This window comes from Ranitomeya variabilis, chromosome 5 (assembly GCF_051348905.1).
Source record: "Ranitomeya variabilis isolate aRanVar5 chromosome 5, aRanVar5.hap1, whole genome shotgun sequence".
In the NCBI taxonomy this organism is placed as follows: Eukaryota; Metazoa; Chordata; class Amphibia; order Anura; family Dendrobatidae; genus Ranitomeya; species Ranitomeya variabilis.
Window position 1 is genome coordinate 474,853,777 of NC_135236.1, and position 18,132 is coordinate 474,871,908.

General features: G+C 42.1%; 1 protein-coding gene across 1 annotated transcript in view; it reads right to left on the reverse strand.

Annotated features, from left to right (window-relative positions):
* Positions 1–18,132, reverse strand: part of PTPRQ (protein tyrosine phosphatase receptor type Q) — a 677,639-nt gene that overhangs the window by 650,082 nt on the left and 9,425 nt on the right. The window contains exons 3-4 of the mRNA XM_077265498.1: positions 15,050–15,156; positions 14,751–14,848 (exon numbers count right to left, since the gene is read on the reverse strand). Of these exons, the coding sequence (XP_077121613.1) occupies positions 14,751–14,848; positions 15,050–15,156 (205 nt within the window). The remainder of the gene's footprint in view (positions 1–14,750; positions 14,849–15,049; positions 15,157–18,132) is intronic.

An 18,132-nucleotide genomic window follows, 5' to 3' on the forward strand; every position in this document is an offset into this window, starting at 1 on the left:
ACCTTCTGACAGCAAAATGTAACAGTGACCACTCTCTACTCATTCTTCTCGACCTTTCTGCAGCTTTCGACACTGTTGACCACCCTCTCCTACTCTCTAGGCTCCAGTCACTAGGCATTAAGGACACTGCTCTCTCCTGGTTCTCTTCCTATCTTTCTGACCGCACCTTCAGTGTTATGTTCGCTCACTCCACTTTATCTCCTCTTCCTCTCACTGTCGGGGTACCTCAGGGCTCAATCCTTGGCCCCCATCTCTTCTCTCTCTAAGCGGCCCCAATTGGACAGACCAACTGCAGATTTGGCCTTCAGTACCATCTTTATGCCGATGACACACAACTATACACATCATCCCTGACCTTACACCCGCTGTACTAAGGAAACGCCAGTGACTGTCTGTCCGCAGTGTCCAACATCATGTCTGCTCTTTATCTGAAACTCAACCTCTCCAAAACTGAACTTCATCTGCTCCCGCCATCTACCATCCTCCCTAAATCTGACATCTCCCTTTCCGTGGGTGGCACATAACACCCCGGCAGTAGGCACGCTGTCTGGGTGTTATGTTTGACTCCGATCTCTCCACATAATGCAAAGAAAAAAGATCATAATAATTTAGAAGCAACAATACTAATGTTTTAACTCAGGAAGAGTTCAAAAATCCATGTTTTGTGGAATAACCATGATTTTTAATCACAGCTTTCATGCGTCTTGGCATGCTTTCCACCAGTCTTTCACACTGCTTCTGGCACAAACATTTAAGCAGTTCTTCTTTGATTGATGGCTTGTGACTAGTGTTGAGCATTCCGATACCGCAAGTATCGGGTATTGGCCGATACTTGCGGTATTGGAATTCCGATACCGAGATCCGATATTTTTGTGATATCGGAAATCGGAATCGGAAGTTCCCAGTGTATGGTTCCCAGGGTCTGGAGGAGAGGAAACTCTCCTTCAGGCCCTGGGATCCATATTCATGTAAAAAATAAATAATAAAAATAAAAAATAGGGATATACTCACCCTCTGATGTGCCCTGGTTGTAAACGCTGCAACCGGCAGCCTCCGTTCCTAAGAATGAGTGAGTGAAGGACCTTCGATGACCGTGACCAATCACGCGAATCACGCTCACGCGACCAATCACAAGCCGCGACGTCATCGCAGGTCTTTCACTCCCTGCATTCTTATGAACGGAGGCAGACGCTTGGACCGGTGAGAGCCGGTGCCGCCGGAGGGGTGAGTATATCAATATTTTTTATTTTTATTCTTTATTTTACACATGAATATGGATCCCAGGGCCTGAAGGAGAGTTTCCTCTCCTTCAGACCCTGGGAACCATCCAGGATACCTTCCGATACTTGTGTCCCATTGACTTGTATTGGTATCGGGTATCGGTATCGGCGATATCCGATATTTTTTGGATTTCAGCCGATACAATCCGATACCGATACTTTCAAGTATCAGAAGGTATCGCTCAACACTACTTGTGACTATCCATCATCCTCTTGATTACATTCCAGAGGTTTTCAGTGGGGTTCAGGTTTGGAGATTGGGTTGCCCATGACAGGGTTTTGATGTGGTGGTCTCTTAATTTTTGCCAGAGCTGTATAAATATATATTAAATTATACTCACACTCCTTACTACATACAGATATATAGAATATTTTAAAGATCATCTGTCACTTGCCATATATATGTAAATGTTTGATCCCTAATGATCTCAAACATACCTAGTTTAAATGCCACTGTCCTCCTGAGTTTTCTGAGCATGCTCGGGTGTCCTCCGAGTATCTTGGGTGTGCTCTTGATTATGTTTGTGTCCCCACAGCTGCATGATTTGCGGCTTTTAGACAACCTGAACACATGCAGGGATTGCCTGTTTGTTAGGGAATCCCGACATGTATTCAGGCTGTCTAGCAGCCACAAATCATGCAGCAGCGGGGACACAGACATAATCCCGAGGGTGGGCCAGGATGCGATGGCATCCACCTTCCAGAATTCTGGCTTCAGCGTCCCCCTGCTTACTAAGTATCCCAGGTAGTGGACCTCACTCATGCCCAGCTGGCACTTTTCCGGCTAAAGGGTCAAGCTGCCATGCAGCCCTGTCTGAGAACCTGCTACAGATGCTGTAGATGATCCTTCCAGGTGGGATAGAAGATGGTAAGGGCATTCTTCATTCTGAATAGTATCACGGTAGACTCATACAGTCCAAATGGAATGATAAAGGCAGAATCTTCCCGCGCCTCGTGGGTCAGGGGAATCGACCAATATTCCAGGCTCAGATCCATGATGATCAGGTACTTAGCCAAAGCCAACTCATAGAGCAAGTCAATGATGATCCTGACAGTGCTGAGCCCTCTGTAGTCCACACAGAACCGGGTTATCCAATCCTTCTTTGGGACTAGGACTACAGACAAGGTCCAAGCACTGCAGCATTTTGTCATTCTCCTGGTGCATGTGCTGCTGCATTTCCAGGGACATCCAATATGCTGAATGCCAGACTGGGGGAAGTGATCCCCTGTGTCCACGTGATGGATGGCCAACTCTGTCCTTCCGGTGCAGGGTTGCCCACAGCTGGGAAGGTCTGTACAACAAGAGCTGGTTGCAATCCTCAACCTTCTTGATGTTCCCATCTGCCCTAGCCTGGGTGAGCATATTTGGGAGGGTATGTGGCTCTCCCTCTTCTGGCAGATTGCATATGGGGAGGGCACAAGCCTCCTGCTCATGATGAACCTTTATTATGTTCACGAAGTAGGTCTTCCACCTTACCCAGGTGTGGTCCAAGGGGACCAGGTACGTTACAGCATTTAGCTGATGGTGCATGAAGCATGGGTCTTCCCAGGCTGCCTGAAGCTTGTCCTGGGGTACGGGGACCAGTACCCGCACCTTTTGACCCACCTGGTAGGTCCTTTCAAAAGCATTCTGGTCGTACCATCACTTCTGGTTGGCCTGGGCTTGCGTCATATTATCGTGCACCAGCTGTGCCAAGGCCTGCATCTTGTCCCAGAAGTGCGCAACATACTCAATGACCAACACTCCAGGGGTGGATAAGTCTCCTTCCCAGGCCTGTTTCACCATAGTCAAGGGCCCTTGCACATGTCGCCCCTGCAGGAGCCCAAAGGTGAGAACCCTGTTGATGCCTGTGGAACCTCCCAGCAACCAAATAGCAGGTGTGTGAGGTATCGCACTCAGTTCCACCCTTAGAAGTTGACCAATTTCTTAAGCATCTGCTTCAGAGTGTCATTGAACCGTTCGCACAGGCTGTTAATCTGTGGGTCATATGGACTGGTCACCAGATGTTGCATATGTATCTGCCTACAGAGGGACTCCTTCAGCTTCGACATGAACTGGGTCCCCTGGTCGGTGACAACTTCCTGTGGAAAACCCACTTGGGAGAAAATCTACAGTAAGGAGGTGGCCACCTAGTCAGCCCGAATGGACAACACTACTTCCGGGTAGTGGGTGGTATAGTCTACTACTGTCAGTACAAAACAATTCATGGAGCTGCTGGGAGTGGCCATCAGTACAACCATATCCACAGCCACCCTCCTGAAAGGGTCATCAATAATGGGCTTAGTTGCCAGTGGAGTGTTGGAGCTCCACCCCACCTTCCCCACCTTCAGACAGGTGTCACACAAAGGGCAGTAGGCACCCACATAGGCACTTCATCCTTGGCCAGTAGAAAAACTGAGCTAGCCTGACCTTTGTCTTATTGATCCCTAGATATCCAGCCATCAGACTCTCATGCACTATCCACAAAAACTCAGTCCTGAACGGATAGGTTACCGCTAACTAGGCCACACATCCAGTGAACTCTGCTGGTCCGTTACCTGGTACAGCCGTCCTTGGTCCCAGACCAACCGCTCAAGGCCTGAGCCTGAGGGAGGCTATGCTGCCTGCTCTTTGAGAGCTTTAAGGCTGTTATCAGTTTCCAATGCTTCCTGAAAACCCTGAATGGATGAAGACAGAATAGACGAGACTGCCATGTGTTAGTTACCCAGAACCTGTCTCCTGGCTTCCGTCTGTCCTGGCAACCACTTGGTCGGAAGAGGGGAAGCCTTTAAACCCCCTTTGGCCCCAGAACTACCATTGTGTGTGACAGCTGCCACTGCCACTGCAACTATGGATCGTGCCCTCGGCTTCTGATCAAGTCACCAGTCCAGATTGATTAACCTGGCCCTCTGACATCTCAGTTGTGGAGGAACCCTGCAATGAGGTCTTATCTGGGAGTGTTACCTCTCCTGGGACAGCCCTGCCCCCAATTGCATGCTCCTCCTCTGCAGCTGTCTGCCCCCTTGTGAGAACCTCACACGACAACTGGTTTCAGCATGCCAGCTGGCCACACTCTAAGGAATTATTACAGCTTGCTTGATTGATCTCCTCCCCCGAGAAGAGAGGGCCAATGTACATCACCCACCCAACATCCCTATCAATAGGTATGTTAATCACATTGACATCAATAGAGGTTGACATTGTGTTGTTCTCTGGAGAGTCAGGCCAGCATTGATGTCTCGCAGTGCCATGGCCACCACCTGGCCTACGGTGAATGGCTGTAAGTTGTCAAGGGACCTCCCACCACTACCCACACACAAAACAGTGGACTGTTTATGGGAAGGAGACAAGCCTTTCTGGCACTGGGGACACATGGCTTTGAACTGCCCCAGCTGTTTGTAGAGATTATATAGTCGGAGTTCTCCCAAAGACAAGGAGAGAGAAGGATGGGCAGGTGTCCCTTTGTGCTTTGGGGCAGGGACAGCAGGCACCGAGTTTGTCTTACTTTCTCTCCACCTGGCAGGCTTCTTGGAGTCCTGATGTTGGAGTAATCTTCGGCAAGTGTCGCTGTTGCAGAGGCTCACTTGGCTTCTGGTCATGGAGATATTACTGGTGGTCCTTCAGGCAGTTCTACAAAAACTGCTCAGTTGTGATGAGCTCTTTCAGCTGCCAAATGATTGTGAGCTCCAATCCCATTACCCATTAGTTGACTGCTCTCAGTAGGGCCTGCATGTGATCGGCCCAGCTGTCTGCAGGACCCTGCTGCATACTCCAGAGCTTCTTCCGGCACATCTTAGGGATCAAGTTAAACTACCAGACCACAGCATGCTTCATATCCTCATAGTGCAGGGTGGTCTTGCAGGGCAGGTACCCAAAGATTTCCAGGGCCTTACACTTGAGGCCAGAGGTTAAGAACCGGACTCACTGGTCCTCAGGCAGACAGTATTGATAGCAAGTTTTTTCAAATGTCAGTAAGAAAGTGTCCAATTCCCCTCCTTTGTCCAGCAGGGGAAAGTCTACCACATGTAGCTTCGAGACGTGGATCTCAGGGGACTCGCAACTGGCTGGGTTCTACAGCTGGAGCTGTAGTAAGAAGAATGCAACACCCCGCCTGTCATCACTATTATGTCAGAGATATCACGTGGTACGGTCTCCTCACTTGCAACAAGGGGACGTTCTGCACACATAAGGTCAGCTTGGCACAGATTTACTTAGACATCTCCTGTCCACATGGACCCAGGGAGGCACGTGGAGTGAGAGAAGATGACCCAAGCAGCCGTTCACATAGCATCACACTCTCTCACAACCCTGACAGGCTGAGAGACCCTTTTCACTAGCACCAGCAAAACAGAATTCTGCCAGTCCGGAAGGACTGCCAGCAATTCCTCATTACATATAAGCCAGATCTGTTAATGGGACTATACCAGGCCAGAAACCAGCCCTGGTAGCATGGGAAGTTAAAACTGAGAACACGGACTTATGGATGTGTAAATGGGGATAAAAAAGCAGCCCAAGGTTAATTTATATGTTTAATCGCCTTAAGGGCACACTAGAAAATACACTATATACACAATAGTTTTACATATACAATGGTCAGATATGCAAATACAGGTGAAGTACAAAAGGAGATGAATCATGTCAATTACTGGTTTGATGTTCAACCATGTGTTCTGTGCCGCATGGTTGGTATGGGCTGGCAGCTGGTTGCAATTCCTCCCAGCACGTTACTCGAAGTGGCCCCTCTTAAGAAGTGGATAGAAGCATGACAAAGAGCGATAGAGCACATGGCCTTAAACAAGCCTTTTTCCCTTTGGTTGGTCACACCCTTTTCCGTCCCCAGAATGATCCTTAAGATCATAAGCTCCCAACGGAAGATTACAGGGTGGTGGTTCTGGCGCCAGTGCTTGAGACCAAGTACGGCTTTGCTACCTGGCTTCTACTAGCCATTCTGCATACTCCCCACCCTGGGGTTATATAGCAAGTAGAGACCATGAAAGGCATTTGGCCCATTCCATAAATCTGGAAAATGTAACCTGTGTGTGGCTAGGACGTACGATAACTCCATATTCTCCATGAATCTCCTTACAAAATCCTTGTCAGACATCGACGAAGCAGTTACACAGCGTGGTCTCCACAGGATGTCATCCTTTATGAGCCTGGATACTACCTATGATGGTGGTGGTGGTGTTAGTTTTCACTTACAGGCTGGTGAGGCAGGACCACTTGCTGAGCCAGGTGTCCTGTTACAGATACACATGCTGAAGGAGGATTGTAATATGCCATTAAATACCCCCATATTCTTCACACCCCCGATAAATTGTAAAGTGCCGCGGAATATGCTGGCATTATAGAAATAAAAATATAATTATTATGCAGGCCCCGACATTTTGATTGTGCCAGGGCCTGCTTACAGCTGCAGCTCACAGTATACTGAGCAGTGACTAAAACTACCTGGCATGCCTCAATTGCTGAAAGTCAGTGGCTCCTGGGTAAAATGAAGATCATTTTCTCCCAGACGCCGCACTTTCAGTAAGGTGGGCAGAAAGCATTATAAATATCTTTAAATGCAAACTAACTAACTAAAAGCATGTGGAGACATAACAGGTTCCCTTTAAACAAAATGTGTATTGGTGTATACCACTAATACCAAATAATTTGTGCTTTTTTTCACATGCAAAAGAGGTGCTAAGTGCTCAGGGTATGACAGAGCACTTTAAGAGAAACTGCTTGCCCAGCCTCTTTTAGCTTTTAGTCATATTAAAAGTCAGACATTCTGGTTATTTAGCTATGATTTGTAATAGTTAGAGGGGCATTCCCATTTTATGAAGAGATGGCATATTGTTAGATTATGTGCCGGAATAGTGCTGTTTTCCCTTTATTAATTTTTTCTTGTTCATCTAGCTGTGCAGATAAATGCATCATATCCATAGTCAAGTGAACTGGGGTGGAAACAATTTCTTACATAGCTGAGTGGCACCATTGTATCTTGAAAACGTAGAGGGCTATGCAGAGCTAAATCAATACTTTGGCTCTTTCATTTTCACAAAATTCAGCTCAATTTAGAGGAGCTCAGTAGATCTCACTAATAGATTTTAAGTGAACTCATTCTGCAGCTAGCAATAGGATGAGGCTCTTGAAGGCAAATGAAAAAGAAAAGTCCAGCTCAGTCACCACCAAGTGCAAAGATCACACCATCTATGTGTGATAACAAGAACATGAAGAAACATCCAGCTTCCACAATCCAAATAAAATAATAGATGGTTTATTAAATAATCCACAAAAAATATGAACAAGGCACAGAGTGTAGATATGCAACGCGTTTCAGATCAATTATGATCCTTCTTCATAGCATGAAACATACACAAGTAATGATGTTTAAGTATACACCAACCCTCATGTTCATTGGATGTCAAAATAGTGCAAAACTGAAATGAATCCCAATTGCAAAAATGACTTTTAGGTAAAGGTATGTGAGTAAAAAATTTAATTTCCCCTGATCCTGTTCATATCCTTTAAGATATTATAGGATCCTAAGTGGTGGAGCTTAAACACATTTTTTAGCATTTAGTAGGAAATTTCAAATATGCTTTAATAAGCTTAAATGCTCCATTTTAAAAAGGTAAGTAGAGAGAGTACATGGAGAATGTCAAATTATTTTACTTTTTATTATAAAGCATTACATTGTGAGAGAAGAATGGTAAAAGATATGGGTTTGCATCATAAATATTAGATGATGAGTAAAATGATCTTGGCTAACTCTGTGATGTTTGCTAAGTAACTGACATACAGATGTCGTACTCATTAAAAATAAATACAACACACCATGTGTTAAGAAGAAAAATGTCATGTTTACTCATCACTGCCTTAAAATATTATAATAATTGCTTAAGAATGTCTTTACTAGTTTTATGCTATTAATAATATTTATAGTAGTCAGCACTAAAATGAAAGAACAAAAACATACCACAAGATCAGAAAGAAGAAAGCACCTAAGAAACTTCAAGTCAAAATCACAAGAACATGTTGATAAAGTGTTTGGCTCACTCACTCCTACGACCATTAAGAGTGAGAGAGGCACTAGCCTACTTTATCTTGCTGATAATTCTACTCTGAAACTGACCCCAAAATCCCTACTGTGCAATAAAGACACTCCCAAAGCACTAAGCAGAGGGGGACATGACTTTGCGAGGGGTGGACCCTTAACTCCTGCAGATTTGTTTGTGTAATTGTGTAGACTTAAAGCAAGAGTGATTCTGCTTTAAAAGGCGGTCTTACTGTGAGGAGGGTGGGGCCTATAAAGAGTATGTTACTCTCGTTCTTAACTCTCCCACTTCTCCCACCCTGTTACACTATCCTACAACTCTTTATTTAATCATTACTTATACAGTGTTGAATGACTTATTGTATTTGCTGAATTTGTTTTTGCATATTTTGTACCATGTCCAATTCTATAACGGCTATAAAAACGTTAGCATTAACCTTCTTATCCCAAGAGAAGGGCAATCCTTCAGTTATGGTTCCCTAGAGGTTTCTACATAGGGTTTTTGTAGGATGACTCTTTGTGAGTTGGAGGTATGCCAAGTTAAGTCCCCTTAATGCTTTTGCAGGGGCATCTACTTTGTAAGTTTACAAAATAGAGGTTTAAATGATAATAAAAGGCTAAAAAATATAATTTGTAGCTTGGAATTTATAACTCATCACAGCTTTGCAGTTTAGGAGTCAGGTGAAAGTTTCAGACAAGTTAAGGTGGATTAACTTTAACTAATGGAGAATGTAAAACTTCATGGGGGTGAACAGGCTCGACTTTGGTGGCCAGCCTGAAGTATGTCATAATGGTAACATCAGTCAAAGGCGTCATGGTGGAATAAACACAGGAGTAAGAATAATAGGGTCATTGGTGCCCTGAAAATTTACTCGCTCTGCTTGATTGGCAAGCCAGTGCCTAACGCTTTTTTATGGCTGTCTGCCCTGGTGCTGTATGTCAGAAACTTCACCTGACTCCTACTGTTATTGTTATAATTCTGTAATTTAAATAAAGCTGTGGCCATTTTGACAACCAAAATAGTGTGTTTTATGTATTTATTCTGGTGCCTAGGTTTACTGTAGTTATGGTTGTTTTAGTGACTGAGCCAATTTTAACCTTAATTCCGGTGTCTAGGTTTACTGTAGTTATGGTTGTTTTAGTGCCTGAGCCAATTTTAAACTTAATGACCAGGTCAAATTTTTTAATTCTGTGTCACTTTATGTGGTAGTAACTCTGGAACACTTCAACAAATCCCACTGTTTCTTCATGACATATTGTACTTCATGATAGTGGTAACATTTCTTCAATATGACTCGCGTTTATATGTGAAAATTTTGGAAATTTGGTGACACTTTTAAAAATTATGTTATGGCACACAAAATAGTTAATATACAGTATAAAATTTTCCACATGTCTACTTAACATCTACATAATTTTTTAAACATATTTTTATGAGAAGTTAGAAGGGTTAAAAGTCGTTCAGCAATTTCTCATGTTTCCAACAACATTTACAAAACTAAAAGTGGCACCATTCTAAAAACTGCACTTCTCAAAGTCCTGATAACCACATTCAAAAAGTTTATTAACCCTTCTGGTGCTTCACAGGAACTAAAGCAATGTGGAAGGAAAAAATGAGCATTTTTTAAACTTTTTTTCATACACATTTTACTTCTGCCCCAATTGCTTTAATTTTCACAAGGGTAACAAGAGAAAATTGACCTCAAAATTTGCTGTGCAATTTCTCCTGAGCACGCCGATACAACATAAGCGGGGAGAAAACTACTGTTTGAGTGCACAGCAGGACTCAAAAGGGAATGAGCATTGTTTGAATTTTTGCATTTGTGTGCACTGTAGGGCTTGGAACACCTTTTGACTTTTTGAACGCAAAAATGGCTGGAATCGACAAGGACATCATGTCGCATTTGGAGAGCCTCTGATGTGCCTAAACAATAGATACCCCCCACAAGTGACCCTATTTTGGAAACTAGACCCCTCAAGGAATGTATCTAGATGTGGAGTGAGCACCTTGAACCCCCAGGAGCTTCACAGAAGTTTATAACATAGTAACGTACCTTTAGCCACAATGTTTTTTATTTTCACAAGAGTATCAGAAGAAAATTGACCCCAAATTTGTTGTGCAATTTCTTCTGAGTATGTGGATGCCACATATGTGGGGAAAAACTACTGTTTGGGACCACGGCAGGGCTCGGGAGGGAATGAGTGTAGTCTTGGAACGCAGACTTTGATTGAATGATCTGCTAGTGCCATGTCGCGTTTGGAGATCCACTGATGTGTCTAAACAGCGGAAATGCCTCTCAAGTGACCCCATTTTGGAAAGTACACCCTGCAATGATTGTATCCAGTGGTTTAGTGAGCATTTTTAATCCATTTGGAATCCGATGGGAAGGAGTGCTACTTGACTTTTAGAATGCAGATTTTGCTTTTATAGATTGTGGACTCCATTAGCTGAGCCCATGAGAAGCCAGAACAGCAGAAATTCCCCCAGGTGACGCCATATTGGAAACTTTACTCCCTAAAGAATTCATCTACAGGTATAGTGAGTATTTTCAACCCATAAGTGCCTTACAGAATTTTATAACATTGAGACATGGAAATCTGACATTTTAGTGGAAAAAAATGTAGTTTTTGTATTTGCTCCAAATTTGTCATGTACACAAGGGTTAATAGGTGAAACTGGACTCCATAATTTATTGCACAATTTGTTCAAATGCAGTGCTGCCCCATATGTCATCAGAAATTACTATTAGGCTACACATCAGGGCTGAAAAGGAAAGAGCACAGATTTGATAAAATAGTTTGCCGACAACATTTGCGGAGTCCCGAAGGTGTCAAAATAAAAGAAAAAAAACAAAAGTGACCACATTGTAGAAATTGCAATGAATTTGTCTATGGCTACAGTGACTACTTTTTCTGGAGAATTGCAAATATGCAAGTTTAGCGCACATATATTTTGCCTCGATAAAGTGTAGAGACCCCATATATTGTAGCGCCTCCATACATTGTGCCCAGCTTGTCCTTCTGGTGACACGCACTCCGTAAATTGTTAAGTGCTCTCTACCCACTACAGTAATGCCAAACATATGGACACTTACTGTGATTTAGGCACATTGTAGCTCAGAAGGGGGGGGGGCATTTGGATTTGGGAGCGCAGAATTCACTGGATCTTATCTGAGGAGGCGGGAGCCATGTCGCTTTTCCAGAGTCTTTGTTCTACCAGTAACGTGGGAACCCCATATACGCATACCTTCAGTAACAGATGGCGGACCTGAGTGGGAGCTGGTTTTGTGTGGGATAAATTAGGGTTGTTATTGGTAACATTTTGGGATACACAAGATTTTTTGATCGCTTCCAGATTAAGGCTGGGATCACATTCTTGTATTCTATGCAAAGCACTTACATCGGGGTCTCAGTGTAAAACCCACAAAAAATGAGAGTCAGACGAAACCCCCAATGGAAACAACAGCATGAGGAAGATGGAGACACTTTGGACTCCTTTTGGCGTCTGCTCCAGTGGTATCCATCTGTTTACGCGTGCACAGAACTGTGGCCACCCACATTTGTGTGCTAAAAAGACACCTAAAATGATTGAACACCGCCGGAACACAGACCATCTGCCTCATTAGTTTTGTAGGAGATTTTGTCTGAATCGTGGCTTTGTGGAATTTACACAGAAGCCCAGATGTAAGCACTCAGTGGAGAGGGCAGGGTAAATGGGAGCCTAGCCTTATTCTGATTTTTCCACAAAAAGAAAAGAAAAAGCCTATGCATAAATCAGCGCACACCTAAGTATGTCAAACAATTGATTAGAAAAATATAAACAACCTTTATTAAGCAAAAAACAAGGACAAAAACACATCAATCAATTAAAATCAATTAAAACCATGTGGAAACACCACCCTTCCCCCTGGAGGAAAAATATAGCCAAAATGGGGTCCAATCCCGTATAAATAATACATAACAATATTTACAAAAATGACATATTATGGCACATCAAGGTAAGCAGGTACAGTGTAATAACATACAAATTCTCCCTATCAGACAATATAACAAAAATTGGGCGTCCCCAATAAGATAGTCAAAACCAATTTCAGCCCAAAAGAGAATAAGTGGTACCAGTTGGTAACAGAGGCTATGAGTCCAAGGAAAGCCAAGGGATATATGTAGCGCAAGAAAGCAGCAGCACAATAATAATGGCTGATAAAAGCGCTATGAAATCCCCAATTGTAAAGCTCAATAACATACCCTAGGAGCCAAAAGGAGGACGAGCAGCCTCCAAAATGTCAGGGGGCAGGACGCCAGGGGGAAAAAGTGGGGAGAAATCTGCCTCTGTGCAGCTTCGTCAGGGACGAAGGGTATGTTATTGAGCTTTACAATTGGGACGCCCAATTTTTGTTATATTGTCTGATAGGGAGAATTTGTATGTTATTACACTGTACCTGCTTACCTTGATGTGCCATAATATGTCATTTTTGTAAATATTGTTATGTATTATTTATACGGGATTGGACCCCATTTTGGCTATATTTTTCCTCCAGGGGGAAGGGTGGTGTTTCCACATGGTTTTAATTGATTTTAATTGATTGATGTGTTTTTGTCCTTGTTTTTTGCTTAATAAAGGTTGTTTATATTTTTCTAATCAATTGTTTGACATACTTAGGTGTGCGCTGATTTATGCATAGGCTTTTTCTTTTCTTTTTGTGGTTATGTCATTTCTATGCAGTTTTGCGGCACCCTATACAAATTATTCATCCATGTGTATAGGTTTTCCTATTGATATGTGGTTTATATAGTCAGTGCACCTGAGATCTCCTTGTTTGCTTATTCTGATTTTTGTGAGGTAGAACTGGTGTGATTACAGTGATACCAGATTTAAAAATGCTTTTTTATAAAAAGTATATTTTTCGTCTCTATAACTTTTTATTTTCTTTGCAAACAGAGCTGGATGAGGGCCTGTTTTTTGCAGGACGAGCTGCAGTTTTTTTGGTACCATTTTTGAGTACATATTATTTTTTCATCGCTTTTCATTCACGTTTTTCAGACACAGAAAGCAAAAACCAGCAATTATTTTCCATTTTTTGTGCCGTTAACTGTGCAGTAAAAGTGATAAGACTGATTAGTTCGTTGGCTCGGTACGATTACAGCAATACCAGATTTATTTGGGTTTTTTATGCTTTGCTAGTTTACACACTAAAATCAATATTTTACAAAAATGAATTTGATTTTGCATCATCATGTTCTGAGAGTTGTAACATTTTTGTTTTTTTTGCCAAATAAGCCATATTAAGGCTAATGTTTTGTGGTGTTCTTGTTTGGGCAATTTTTTTAATTTTTACATAAGACTTTTTGTTCATTTTTCATTCACTTTTTAGTGAGTTAGCATGAGGAAAAAATGATATTTTTTGCATTCTTTTTATTATTTATTTTACAGCGTTCACAGAACGGAATAAATAACATGCCTGTTTCATAGATCGGGTCACTCTGAATGCAGCAATACCAATTACGTGCACTTTTTTTGTCTATTTTTGTTTAACCCCTTTCTGACATGACGTACTATCCCTTCGAGGTGGTATGGGCCCATATGACCACCAATGGGATAGTACGTCATCACCGATCAGCCGCGCTCACGGGGAGGAGCGCGGCCGATCGGTGCCGGGTGTCAGCTGACTATCACAGCTGACATGCGGCACTATGTGCCAGGAGTGGTCACGGACCGCTCCTGGCACATTAACCCCTGGAACACTGCGATCAAACATGATTGCAGCGTTCTGGCGGTATAGGGAAGCATCGCGCAGGGAGGGGGCTTCCTGCGTGCTTCCCTGAGACCCTCGGAGTAAACGCGATGTGATCGCATTGCTTCGAGGGTCTCCTACTTCCTCCTCCCTGCAGGCCCCGGATTCAAAATGGCCACGGGCTCCTTCCGGGTCCTGCATGGAGGTGGCTTGCAAGCGCCTGCTCAGAGTAGGCGCCAGCCAGCCTCCTGCAGTGCCTATCAGATTGCTGATCTGACACAGTGCTGTGCTAAGTGTCAGATCAGCGATCTGACACTATATAGTCATGTCCCTACAGACAGCACCTCCCTGAATCTCATTAACGGAAAACGGAAAATAAAGATTCCGCAACAACCACAGGACATTTTTCATCAACCAAGGCATCATTGTATTCAGTATAATGGTGCCGATCTGACACTGCCTGTAGGTTACTGAGCACAATCCTGCTGACAGGTTCACTTTAAAGATCTGATGCTGGGGATTGCTTATGAACATGTAAAATACCGGTTGAGCTGAGTAATTGTTTTACAGTATACTGAGTTTTTGCATAGGACTGCAGGTAAACACTTTTTTCTCAGATTGAAATATCTATATTTTTAGGATTGTTAAATTATGTTCCATGCAATACACACAAAAACACCAAATATATGCTACATTTGCATTTCTTAACCACTCACTTGAAACTTCTCATGCCCTCCACGCGGTGGCTTCCAAGAAAAGTAAATGGAATGTTCCTCTTGACCAAGAACCTCTAGAGCTGATGGTGGCTCAGGATCTACAATGCAAGGTACCTACATTTTATACTTTAGTTAAATACTATGGTTATGTTGCATGAGTTTGCTCCTAGAATTTGGCCCTATGGGTCATTTACATGGACATGTTATGGATCTGTAAAATGGCTCACCAGCTAGGTTCTGTATTGTATCTCAATGTGCTTTCAATTTTAATGTAAGCTTCAATGCTTTATACAATTTACCTGTACTGATCTGTATAACAGCAGGAGAGCTATGCTTCGATCCACATGTTGTTACAATGCTGATAACATATTCAGTGCCAGGTAATAGGTCATTAAAAAGAAACTGTCTATAAAACACAAAAAAATTGCAAGTTAGTTATATGTGCTAGGGAACAACCACAAGAAAACTTTTACAACACTGAAATGTCATATAAAAAGCTACGAAATTGGAGAGTAAGCTTCAATATATGGAAACCTTTTCGGCAATATGTTTTGGTCAATTTTTTTTTTAATGCATGTATCTTAAATTGAAAATCATTTTGCAATTAAGTTTCATTAAAAATGTTGTACCATTTGTTTTTTATAGCTTCTGTGTGCTACTGTCTATTGCTGGCTGCAGAATGAGTTAAAGGGAAAAGGGAAACTGTCAGGTCCCCCAACTGTTCCCAACTGCTATTACAGCTGTAAGTATGCCGATTTCTGTATTATGATGACATCATTTATGTGCCTTATTAATGTTTTTATGTTATGTACTTTTAGGCGATGTGCAGGAGACTTTTTTTTAGGTGGATTCCTCTTTGAAAGCACACAAAAAAACCACAAAAAATAAATAACGTATGCAATGTCAAAATGTTGTACATATGTTACATCCTTTGTCACTTCTTTTAATCACTTTAGGCTTTGAAAGCCTTGAAAAGGCTAAAAAGAAGTGACGTAGAAAAAAGAAATAAAGAAGGTAATCGCGCCAATGTTGTTCACCGGAAAATTGATGAATGTGTGCCAATTTCTGCTGGTGAAGCTCAGCTACTAGAACCGACAAAGAAAATTCCTATGACTAAGGGCATAATGTACGTCAGAAACGGGTAAGATTTTAACCTCGTGATGGAATCTCTTGTTTTTAAATGAATATGTAATAAAAACATTACTTTTTTTGTATGGAAGTGCAATTAAATTATTTTTTTCTTTATTTGTTTGAAAACGAAGTGACGAGTTCATTCTTCTGGCAGCTTTCACTTTTAAACATCTATTATCTTAGCTATGAAATAAAAAAAAAAAAAGTCACTAGCAAAGCCATTGCAAAAATGACACAAAAGACATCAAAGAAGACGCAACAGCAAAAACACCGTCAATATTTTCCTGAAGTATCTTTCTATAACAAAAACTATGGTGATACACCAGTGTCTAAACAACATTGTTTGCACATGCTCTTATTCTGCTGCTCATTAGTCCCTATATGTTAATGAGGCAGGACAAGTCTGGCAAGGTGTCCTCTAGACTAGGCCTGCCTTGGAAACTTTAATCACACCCAATTGACAGTCTGTTTAAAATACCAATCATAGTTGGACTGCTGACAGGTTGGGAGGTTGCAGTTGTGGACAGTCAAAGGACCTGACTATACTAAAAATTGGATTGCACTCTGACCAATGTTATTCCAGGGGTTACAGCTCATCAGCAGTTTTTTTTTTCTCAGCTGAAATTGTACTGAGAAAAAAATCGCAGCATGTTGCAGTTTGCTGCGTATCTCGGATGAGAGTGGGCAATGCAAAAAATCGCAGAGTACTCGGCCCAAGCCAGTGCTGTCCGATTTTTACACACTGATCTCTTTTGAAAAGCAGGCAATTCATCTGCCTCATACAGTAAAATAACATTGGGACCCACAGGAAAGAATATATAGATTACATACAGTGTATACACATAGAATGTATAGATAGAGTATATAGATGTCCGTGACACAGATGCATAGATAGATGGAAGAAAAGCTGGCAATTCAGAAGCCGTGTACAGTAAAATCACAGCAGGACCCAATAGGATAGGATAGATAAATTACATACAGTATATACACATAGAATAGTTAGATATATACAGTAGATATCAGTGACATACAATTAGTGCAGTGTGTGCAGCTCACTGTACATGTATTTAATTATTGAAAGATTATTTTTCTGAAAAAAATGGCATTGGCTCCTATGTAATTTTCTTAACCAGCAGAGGGAAAGCTGATGGCTGGGGGCAGATATTTATAGCCCGGGAAGGGGGTAATACCCATGGAGCTTCCCAGGCTATTAATATCAGTTCACAGCTGTATACTTAGCCTTTACAGGCTATTAAAATGGGGACCTCCAAAAAATGACTTGGGGTCCCCCTATAATTAATAACCAGCAAAGACTAGGCAGACAGCTGCGGGCTGATGTTAATAGCCTAAGAAGGGGACATGGATATTGCCCCCACCCCAGGGTAAAAGCATCAGCTCTCAGCCACCCCAGAAAAGGCCCATCTTTAAGATGTGCACACCTGGCACTTAGCCTCACTCTTCCCACTTGCCCTGATGCGGTGGCTAGTGGGGTGATAGTTGGGGGGTTGATTTCACCTTTGTATTATCAGGTGACATCAAGCTCAGAGGTTAGTAATGGAGTGGCATCAATAAGATGCCCCCATTACTAACCCCATATTCATATTGTATAAACACACACACAGAATAAAATCCTTTAATTGAAAGTATGACACAGACTACTTTAATAAATCTTAATAAAGGGGCGATATCCATGGCCCTTTCCTAGGCTATTAATATCAGCCCACAGCTGTCTTCCTAGCCTTTGCTGGTTATCAATTATGAATTATAGGGGGACCCTACATCATTTTTTGGGGTGTCCCCAATTTTAATAGACAGTAATGGCTAAGTATACAGCTGTGAGCTGATATTAATAGCCTGGGAAGCTCCATAGGTATTACCCCCTTCCCAGGCTATAAACATCTGCCCCCAGACACTGGCTTTCACTCTGCTGGTTAAAAAAATTATGTGGGAGGCCTCCAATTTTTTCAGAAAAATAATCATTTAATAATTAAATACATGTACAGTAAGCTGCACACACTGTACTAATTGTATATTTCACTGACATCTATATACTGTATCTATCTATTCTATGTGTATATACTGTATATAATCCATCTATTCTATCCTGTCAGGTCCGGCTGTGAATTTACTGTATGTGGCTGCTTAATTGCCGGCTTTTTATCTACCTATCTATCTATATATGTGTGTGTGTTTTAAAGAATATTTCCATTGAAAACTATGTGTAAATGACAGAGAATTGCTCTATGTAAAA